At 38.5% G+C, this 11,188-nt stretch overlaps 1 protein-coding gene across 3 annotated transcripts in view; it reads left to right on the forward strand.

Annotated features, from left to right (window-relative positions):
- LRP2 (LDL receptor related protein 2) overlaps positions 1–10,961 on the forward strand; it is a 258,128-nt gene extending 247,167 nt beyond the window's left edge. For all 3 annotated transcript variants that reach the window (XM_027866126.1, XM_027866127.1, XM_027866125.1), the window contains 2 exons: positions 7,928–7,999; positions 9,309–10,961. In XM_027866126.1, coding sequence (XP_027721927.1) covers positions 7,928–7,999; positions 9,309–9,470 — 234 coding nt within the window. In that variant the 3' untranslated portion in view covers positions 9,471–10,961. The remainder of the gene's footprint in view (positions 1–7,927; positions 8,000–9,308) is intronic.
- The last annotated feature ends 227 nt before the right edge of the window (positions 10,962–11,188 follow it).

An 11,188-nucleotide genomic window follows, 5' to 3' on the forward strand; every position in this document is an offset into this window, starting at 1 on the left:
GTATAAAATACAAAATGAGTGCTATTAAACCACATTAAAATAAAATTGGAAAATATTTAACAAAATGAATAGAAGTACAATAGAATAGAAAATGTTAATATGTGATTTTCTAAGTCTCTATGCAGGGTCCTTATGTATGGGTTAGCGGCCACCAGCGTCTCTTTGAATTTGATACCACTGATGTACTTGGGTATTTGCTATATTGAATGTTGTTGTTCAGTGATGTCTGACTCTTCATAACCTTGTGGACCGTGTCAAGCCAATACTGTCCATGGAGTTTTCTTGGCAAAGATACTGGAGTGGTCTCCCATTTCATTCTCCAGCTCATTTCACAGATGAGGAAACTGATGCAAGCAGGGTGAAGTGACTTGCCCAGGGTCACATAGCTAATAAGTGTCTGAGGCTGGATTTGAACTCAGATCTTCCTGACTCCAGGCCCAGTGCTTTATCCACTGAGCCATCTCCCAATATTGAATATATACATGTACACGTCTGTGGAATTGAATTGTTGGGCAACTGAGCCACTGTATTTATTAACTTTTGCCACTGGGTGGCAATCGGATGCACTTTTGACATAGTCCAATAGCACTTACGCTTTATGGCCACCAGATGGCTTTTGTACTCTTTCTCTGTCTGGGCAATCGGGCTTTAAAAAATTAAAAGCCTGTAATATATAACCTTATTACCAGAGTCTCGTCATGAGAAATTCAGTGGATTAAAAAATTCAAGTCTACTTATTTTTTAAGAAAAATGCATATCATAGGTAATTATAAATATATTCAAGAAGCTTTTTTTTTTTAGTTTAGTTGTACATAATAATACAAGTCAAAGTGCAATTAGGCACCTTTCTCTCTTATATTATTAGAATTAATCAAATTATATAGTTTATGAGCAGATCTGGCTTCTACTCATATGGATTTATAATCCTCTTTAAAGTTACATAAATGAATCTCAAAATATTCATAAATATAAAGTGTAGGAGGCTCGTCTAGAGAACAATCTGTTTGAAAGAACTCTGGAGATTTTATTGACTTACAGCTCAATATGAGTCTGCTGTGTGTCTAGGCTTCCAAAAAAAAAAAACCTGATTCAATCTTAGACTTTGCTAAAAGTGTTAGGCCCCCGGTATTCTGACCTGGTCCAATCACATCTAGAGAATTGTGCTCAGTTCTGAGGCCATGTTTTGAGACAGATATTAAAAAGCTAGAGCTCACTCACAAGAGGACAAGTATAGCGTGAGGGCCTGGGGACCATGCCACATGATAAATACTTGAAGGAACTGGGAATATTCTGGAGAAATGAAGACTTAGGGGAGATATGCTGTCTTTAGATATTTGCAAACTTGTCACATAGAATGGAATGGAATGGAATAAGCCTTTAGATAGTGTCTACTTTGTGCTATGTACAAATATTATTTTATTTGATCCTCTGAGGTAGGTTCTATTGTTATCCTCATTTTACAGTTGAAGAAACTGAGGCAAACAGAGGTTAAATTTTTGGTGGTCATCCACCTCATTGGAGGGTAGATTCAGTTGTTGACTCATGTGCCATCTAAGCCCTATGAGTAGTCACATAGCATATGTTAAGGGGAAAAGCATGGTAGGAGGGAAGGTTCCCCTGTAGTGATGTGAGTAGGAAAGGAGTATAGGGCAGGTATCTAGTCTTTTTGCTGCTTGGTGTGCCTAGATAGGTCCTGGCACGGCCAACTTCTGGGGAAGTAGGTGAGGGGTTCTCTTCTAATTCTGAGATTTTCTGTAATTTTCTGATCTATGCTCTAAAGCTCTGATTCTTACTTTATGGAAGATAAACCATCTAGAGTTTTTTTAAAGAAAAGTCTGAAAATTATTCATTAGTTTCTTTTGAAATCAGATCCCTAGCTATTCAATGTGGTTTGAAAACTGCCTTTCAGGTCTCAGCCCTGTGCCTTTGCCTAGCTCCCACATCAGTACAAGGTCTTTTCTCTTAGCCAGTAGCTCTTTTCCACCCCACCCCTCAAGCATCATGAATATCAGGCTGTTACCCTCAAACTAAGTTCACTCTCCTCCCTTCCCCCCCTTGACCCCTTGGTGAACTAGTTCAACTTTACACTTTCTTCTTCTCTTGAGTCCTTTGCTACCTTATTATATTGATGATTTTGCCCTGCCAAGAGTTTAGCCTTGGATTATTCCCACCATCATCTGCCTTTGCTCTTATACACATGCTGCTGAATGAAACAGAAGAAAATCATGAAGCTATGCCAATCAGGTCAACTACAGATTTATGGTACATAACCTCAACCGGGCCCTCACTGCTGCTAGGCAATCCTTTTATATCTGCCTAATTAATGCATTGTCTCACTCACCAGGATGGCTTCCAACCCTTGTAATGCCTCCTCATACTTCCCACAGCTCCCCCTCTCCCTACTCATCTTGTAATGAAACCTAACTTGTACAACTTTTAGGTCTTGATTTTCTCACCTGTGAAATGAAGATATTGAACTTAATGAACAATAAGATTGCTTCCAGCTCTCACCTATGAACTCTGTGTCTCCCTCACAAGTCTTTTTATTTCCAGAATTAATATTTCTTTCCTCACTTTCTTTGGCCATTCTTAGTAAGATCAAGTACCTCACCAGTCTGGTCACCCTCTTTTGTTGTTGTCATTTTTTTCTTAAAATATGACACTTTAAGAAAACATAAATAGTTGAAATGTGGTCTGATTTGGGCAGAGATGAACAGTATTCTCAAACCCTGCATTCTGGAAGCAATACTTCCTTTAATGCAGTGTAACAGTGCATTAGCTTTTTGTTTTGTCTGCCCTGACATACTGTTAACTCATACTGAGGTTACAATCCACTTAATCCCCACATATTTTTTCATAAGAACATTTGTCTGTTCATATTCCTCTCCCCCAATTTTGTACTTGTGATATTAATTTAACATTTTTTATTTATGTTTAGTAGCTATCTATCTTCTATATGGCACCAAAGCTAAAAGTTCAGTGGCTACTCATGGGTCTGAACCCACCACTGATCAGCATAGGAGGGTTGACCTGCTCTCTTTCCAACCTGGGCTGGCTGGTTTGTCCCTCCTCAAGCAACTTGGTGGCGTCTTGCTCCAAGGGGCTCATCGTATTAATGTCAATCTTATTAGCAAGGAGACTTGATTGGCTTAGCCCACTGCAGCTCAGAATTTCCAAGCTCAAAAGAGCTGCCAGTTTTACCCTCCCAAGCAGCAGGGATTGCAGCCCTGCACCACCACGTCTGGATGTTTATTTATTTTTAATCCAAACATAGGGCTTAAAAATAAGAATGAACTTTTAGAAACAGCAATAAGAAAAAAGTGGGAAGTAGATTCACAGTACAGCATAATAAACATAATATAATAACAATAAGATACATAAATAGTCACATATGCTATAAAATATTTTATGAATACTCATTGGATTTTTAAAAAATTGAGTATCAGGCTATAAGTAATGAAACAAGAGTGCTAAATTTGGAGTCAAAGGTCCTGGGTTTAATTGTTGGCTCTGCTTCTCACTACTTGTTGCCAGCTTCAAAAGCTAGTTCTTGGACTTCAGAAGGAATTTCTTAGATGTCTGCCTAAAATTCAGTAGGCTTAGATTTTGCCAGGCAAGGCAAAGTAGGGAGTTCAGAAACAAGAGAGTATTCCTGAAAACTCTGACTCCTGCTTCCTGTGGATGGAGTTTAGAAACTAGATAGAGTATTCCATCTGTCCTTAGTTGTCGGGGTGATGACTTGAGAGAAAAGCCATCTTTAAGAAGAATAGTTTTCAAATTAATTAGAATTTCATGGAACATAGCCCTCACCTTTAACTGTCCTCAGAAGTCCAGCCTATACTTAAATGGAGAATTCCAAATACTAATGTATAATGAATTAGCTGCTTGTGACTCATACCTACAGTTCATATTCAGAGTCATTCTTTTTGACTGGGGGAGGTTGGGGATAAGTGGTCATGAATTAAGATATAAATCAAGAATTTATTGAGAATTCATACCTTCTCCCCAGTGACCAGTGTATCTGGGGCTTTGGGTAGGGTCTTGTCAAAATCTACTCTAAGAGGCTAAGTGGGGATGTTTCATCCTAGTTCTTTACCCAGAACAGTGATTTTTAACCTCTTTTGTATGTCATGGACCCCTTTCATAGTCTGGTGAATCTATATACTCTTTGGAGTGAGGAGTAAAAATACAGATGCAATTTTTTTCCTATCCAAGTTCACACACCTCCTGAAATAAGAACCTCTGTCCCAGATCTTTTGGTAAATTGTTCATGTTTGAATGGATCAAGGAGACATAGAGCTAAAGTGCAAAGAATTATATAAATCTAAGAAAACATCTGTCTTCCATTTAGTAAAGAAGAGAAACCTGCAAACAGGTAGCTTAACAGAGTTTCATCTGACTCAGTTTGATAACCATTGAAAGTAGGCTTGATTTGGGGTCCATGGATCTGATTCTAGCTTTGCCTCTTATTACCTGTGTGATGTCACATAAGCCTTCTACACCTTGGTTTTCTCATCTGCAAATGGAGGGTTGAGGGGTAGACCAGATGACTTCTGATGTTCCTTCTATCTCTAAATGTAAGATCTATATTGATAAAAGTATAGTGCCCATTGAGTCCTGGGGTTCATTCTATGCCTTGCAAAGATTGAGAATTATTAGCCAGATTTTTCCCCTCCTTGACTCCTTCCCATCCCACATTCCATGAACCCTGATTTTTCCATTATAGAGGAAGAAAGGAGCCCACCTATCCATCTCACATGCATTAAAATGTCCATTTATATGTTTTGTATGACTTTGCATGTATAATGGATGGCATATTGTTTTCCTTCTCGAAAGGGGCAGGGGAAGAGCTATAGCTAGAGAGAGAATCTGGAACTGGAAAATTTTAAAATGAATATAAAAATTTTAAAAATTAAATTAAAAACATATCAATTTAGTGTGACCATCGCCACGGTTTCTTTAGGTTCAGTCAAAGTTGGGCACTCATTGTTGCAAGCAAACTGGTATTAGTATAGTAAATCCAGCTGAAGATAACATTTGAAGGAATCCCTGACTTAATGACCATCTCTAGCTTGCTTATTGTTTGTTTCCTGTCAAAGAAAATAAGACCTTGGCTTGAAAGAGAATTTTTCAGTCACGTTTTTCAAAGGGCTGATTTTTTCCTTGAATATTAAACATATCTCCTTCCAAACCAGGCACCTGATGCCCGAGTTTCACAAATGCAGTCTTCCAGCCCTGACAAAGCTCTGGGCAATAACAGATTTGCTTTCACAGGCTGCTCTTTTTTTTTTCCCTCTGTGCACTTTGAGTACCATAGCCTCATGCTCATCAAACAGAGTTCTTGTATCATCATTTTCACTAGATAAAAGAGATGCTGTGGCTTAGACTGAGTGAGTAGGAAAAAGTGGCTAGGGACACTGCAGGGAGTGATTTGCTCAGGATGAAGCCTATTTAACTATCCATCACCACAAACAGTTTGAGGGAAGCCTAGAAGAGGAGTTGACTTTAGGTTTTTTAGTCTTCTTTAGTCATCTCCTCTCCTTTCAATCTGGTCTCATGAATTATTAACTGATGATTCAATGCGATACTTAATGGGGCCAGATGCTCATCTCAGACTTCTATGGTTGAGTGAACCTGTTGCCCCTGGATGCCCAGGGGCTTAGATATTTGTTCCAATGTTGGCTCTACCTGTGATTGTGTGACTGCTTCAAAGGAGGCAGCACTTTAGTTGCTAAGGGTCACTCCAGGGTGACATTAAAGTACTGGGGACTCTCAGCGGGTTTTCTTTCACCTGAAAATATGCTCAAACGAATCCATGTTAGGAACATGAAATCTGAGTGGCTCCATGATATTATTTTTCTAGGCTTTCATTAAAAATGCATTTGATTTCCCTAGGAGATAAAAGCAAAAAAGTTACAAGCTCTACTTCTTATGTTAGGAACCTTTTGATTTTGAACTCAGGCAAGCCCTTATACAGGGTTTTATTACAAAGCCAGGCTGGCTAGTCCACTTAGAAGCATGTGATTCAGGAAATTTTCTGTCTTCCCTCAAAAAAACCTGAGTTCCTAGTCTGATCATACTGAGGAAGATCAAAAACCCAGTAGATTATGGAACAGATTGTTCCAGTTTTTTCAACTGTAAAATGAGTATAATGATACTTATCTTTCAGAGTTGGTATGAGAGAAATGCTTTGTCAACCATAAAACACTACAGAAAGGTGAGATGGTGTAGGGAGAAAAACACTGGTTTAGAGTTAGAAAGAATCCTTCCCTTATAACAGGGATTTTTAACCATTTTTGTGTGTCTTGGACCCCTTTGATAGTCTGGTGAAATTATGGACTCTTCAGAATATTTTGAACCCAATACACATGGGTTAAAATTCTGACGCTACCTTTTGACCCTGAGGAATAATTTAACCCGCATCTCAGACAACTCCTAGGACTTATCTACTAAGTCATGGACAGGTTGGGATCTGGTTGGTAGAGGAATTCTATCATGGATCTTTCTTGATTCCGTTGAACTATGGGTGGCCTCCATACCACAAACCAGGAAAATTATGAAATTTCTGGACTACTTGGAAGATTTCTTAGGGACACAAAGCTACCATCACTCCATCACTTGTCTTTGAAAAGCACAAAACGTAGTCTAGATGCCATCTGGAGTGAGCTGACCCTACTTCCATGCTTTCTGGCAAGATGCAATAGTCAGCAAGAAGAACATTGTCTGTGAGCAAAGGTGTTGAGAGATAGTATATAAATCATCTGATCTGTGGCACTAAGACATGGGCCACCACATCACCAGCCCTCCCACGATGACTTCCAGGTGGGTTTGTTAAGGATTTCGTTATTGTTCGTCATTAGTCTCTGAGGTTCCAGGCCTTTTAAATACTGGTTGGGAAGTGGCTATGCTATAATAAATGGTTATGTGGAAAATCAGCTAAAGAACAGGAAGTCATTGCAGGAAATGATGTCATAATCCAACTTCTTCTCCTTACTTTTGTATAAAACCTAGACCAGATGTTTAGAGCTCCAAGAGAGCTCAGGGGGATGGGACTAGAATTTGTTCTTTAATTGTTATTGGTAACTCCCAGATGAACAATAATAGCTATGTGCCACGCATTGTGCTAAGCACCTTATAAATATCTTGTTTTATCCTCACAAAAACTATGGGAGGTAGGTGCTGTTATTATAGCCATTTTACATATGGGGAAACCGAGGGAGAGGTAGGTGAAGTGACTTGCCCAGGGTCACACATCTGGTAAGTGTCTCAGGTCAGATTTGAACTCAGGTCTTCCTAAATCCAGGCCTGGCTTCTATCCACTGTGTTGCCCAGTTACCCCAATGAAGAAATTCCCTTCACCAGTGCAAGTTAGCAGACAGTTGCCTGAAGAACTCAGGTGTTGTGATTTGTCCAGGATCATTCGGTCAGTATGTATCTGAGGTGAGACTTGAACCCAGGTCTTCCTGGTTTCAAGTCCAGCTCACTATTGATTATGCTTAGTCATTCAGATAAAGAAACTGAGTCCTAGAAAGGATAAATTATTTTCCAAGGAGAATCAGGTCAAAGGCAGCCATGTTTGTTGGGGTTTGCATGTAGTGGATACTTTGACTCTGGATTCAGTGCTTGTCAACTGGTCTACATGTTTTATTTAGACACTGGTATAATGACCCATTACTCAAAGCAAGAGGTAGATGCACTGAAAAATTGAAGGTGGATGGAGCTTTGAAAACTCTTAGGTGAAAAGAAAGAGCACAAAATTGTGTTTCAGTTCAGAGACCATAGATAGTCCTAAAGCATTAACAGGGCCAGCTGAAGAACATGGCCTCAGACTCCTTTGTCTTTCAGAGAAGGAGGTCAAGTGGAAAAATTAAAATCTCATTATTGAAAATTACCTTTTTCCCCCTCCAACCCTTCTCTCTTCCTCTAGGAGTCAAAATGGAATTTCTTCAAACGAAAATTGAAGCAAAGTACCAACTTTGAAAATCCAATCTATGCAGAGGTAAAATATTTCCTTAATTTGGGATTTTTTTTCTTTAGGCTCAAATTACTTTGCCAAATCAGACATACATATTCTTGTTCAACCTCATCCACCTCCTTTTTTAAATCAATACCAAAAGTTGACTCAGATTTCTTTCCTTCCCACATATGCATTTGTCCTTCCAGTTATGCATGGGAAATCAGTCAGTCAATAGGTATTTATTAAGCATCTGGCATTAACCATCAGGCATGGTGCTTAAGTGCTGAGCATACAAAAAGAGGCAAAAACAGTCCCTGACCTCAAACTACTGTAGGAAGATAACACACAAAAGGAAGTTGGAAAGTAGTGTGTGGGGTGAATTGTAGGGAGTACCTGGCATGGGGCTGTCTTATATGTACAAACAAGCTTCCAATTCATGCACACATCAGGACATCATACCTCGTGATATCTTTGGTCCTCTTCGAAAATGAAGGACAAACAACAGTAACAATAAAAAGGAGAAATAAGAAATAATTGAAAGAGGAAAGGCACTAGGATTAAGAAGGGTTGGGAAATGCTTCCTGTGGAAGATGGGTTTTAATTTAGGACTTAACTGAAGACACTAGATGAAGGAGGATGCTTCAGGCATGAGGGACAGTCAGAAAAAAATGCCAAAGCCAAGAGATGGAGTGTCTTGTTCACGGAACAGCAAGAAAGCTGGTGTCACTGGATTGAAGAGTATGTTTCAGTGAATGAGATAGAAGAAGACAGAAAAGGAGGCTAGGTTATGAAGGGCTTTGAATGCCTAACAGAACATTTCCTATTTGATCCTGGAGGCAATAGGGAACCAATGGAGTTTATTGATTAGAGGTTTGACATGGTTGGACCTACACTTTAGGAAAATCACTCTGGTGAGTGAATGGAGGACAAATTAGAGTGAGGAGAGACTTGAGGCAGGCAGGCCCAGCAGGCTGTTGCAGTAATCCAGACATGAGGCAATGACAGCCTGCACCAGAGTGGTTGCCATATCAAAGGAGAGGAGAGTATGTATTTAAAAGATGTTGCAATGATAAAATCAACAGGCCTTGGCAGCAGATTGAATATTGGGGGTAAGAGATAGTGAGGAGTCAAGTAAGATATCTAGATTGTGAGCCTGAGGGACTGGGAGGATGATGTTGCCCTCTACAATAACAGGGAAGGTAGGAGTTGGGGAGGGGCAAGGTTTGGGGGAAAGATAATGAGTTCAGCTTTAGACATGTAGAGTTTAAGACCTGTTGAAGATCCAGTCTGAGATGTCTGAGAGGCAGGTGAAGATGAATAAAGGTCAATAATTCTTAAATTATTCTTGTAGATGGAGAAGGAGCAAGAGGAAGTTATGGCTGCTGTGCCACCCCCATCTCCATCACTTCCTGCTGACATCATTCAAAGAAAAGCCCAAACTCCAGCTTACATAGCCACTGAAGATACATTTAAAGATACCGCTAACCTTGTAAAAGAGGACTCTGAGGTGTAACTAGTGCCATTGATTCTAGGGAATAATTAGAAATATACTTTTGCACATATATTTTTTACAAACAGATGGAAAAAGGTTAACATTCAGTACTTTATGAAAATATATACATATATATACATATATATAATATCTTGCCTATAGTTGGAGATGTCTGTTGAAACTATGCCTTGTGGTTTTTTTTACTCATGCCAACTCATATTTTTATGAAGAATTATCACAATGTACTATATGTATATCTTTGCACTGAAGCTGTCTGAAAGTAATGTTATAAATATATTTGTATATTTGTAAATTTTGGAAAAGATTATCATGTCATTGATATTGCTAATTAAAATGTTTGCTGAATTGGTTATTACATCTCAAGAGGTAAATTATTTCAATGGAGGGATAAAAATCAAGGTAATTGAAAGGCCTTGTCCATTTCAGACAAAGGGCACCATATTCTCATCTTCAGATTTACTCAGGAAATAGAACCTGGCCTACTCCATGATATCCATTTGTATACACCAGCACCGAATTACTGTGCACTGTTAAATTCCAAATTCTTCCATATTAAAACATGGCTCTGTACACACACACACACACATACACACATACACTCTAATATGTAAAGGATGACTATAGACTCTTCAGTTTATGCAGAAGATAGGAAAATAATTTAGTATATTTTAGTTCGAAGACTGACAACCTGAACAGCCATTGTACATTTTTATGCTGTCAAAGTAGAACATATGTGCTATTCTCTCTCTTTGTGGACTCTCCCCTGAACTGCCAATTAAACATTTCTATTTGCAGTATCTATAAGAAAATTTCGTATCATTAGATGCTGGTATCACACTATGTGATACTTTGAACTTCATCTAATGATATATTGTTTTTCCTTCTGATGACACATAGAACAGTTCACTCACTTGACTGGCACCTCAAGCAGTCTTTCCTGGGGACCGAAATGCTCTAGTTGGAAAATGCTTAATTATCTACCTTTTCATCAAGTATCTTACAAAAAGTCCTAGCAAATCAGAACTCAAACTTTGGTTTGGGGATTTTGTGCAAATTTCATTGTCATTGACTATTTATTTCTTGAAGTGGATGTGAATAGAAAGGGAAACAGTGTTTAGTAATAGTCATTATTAGGTCTTCTGGTTGAATTCATATATCTGGACCTGAATGTACTAGATAGCTTAGTTTTTCTATGTAATAACATAGTCTAGTATACATAACAGGAACCATCTAATGAAAGTCTAGGGCCATTGAAAGAATGTATAATTTAATATTTCTTGTCACCTCCCCCTAGCTAACCATGCCTATAAACTGCAAATTTAATAAATGTATAATGAATGAAACATTTTCCACTGATTGTTCTGTACCTGGGTTCTCATATTTGTTCCCCATGTTTAGAGCTCTTGCTGTAATTATGATGAAATGTATTTTGATTGGAAAAGCAACTGGGAAATGATGCTGCTGAATAAATCTAATAAATGTGTTATTTTATCAGATTTATATTTCATACCATTTTGTGTCTCACTCATGGGCTTAGTCTCTCGTGCTCTGCAGAGATTTCAGAGAATTGGGTTTTTTATAAATAGCACCAGTAAAAATACTGTAAGCTGCACCTTCTTGGTTGAAACATAAGATTCTTTTTTTTTTTTTGAAAATCCACAAGATTTTCAGGACAGGAACCATTTCATTTAACAACATGTTGTCCTGGAATATTCTGG

The sequence above is a fragment of the Vombatus ursinus genome, unplaced genomic scaffold (assembly GCF_900497805.2).
Source record: "Vombatus ursinus unplaced genomic scaffold, bare-nosed wombat genome assembly UNPS02014779.1, whole genome shotgun sequence".
NCBI lineage: Eukaryota > Metazoa > Chordata > Mammalia > Diprotodontia > Vombatidae > Vombatus > Vombatus ursinus.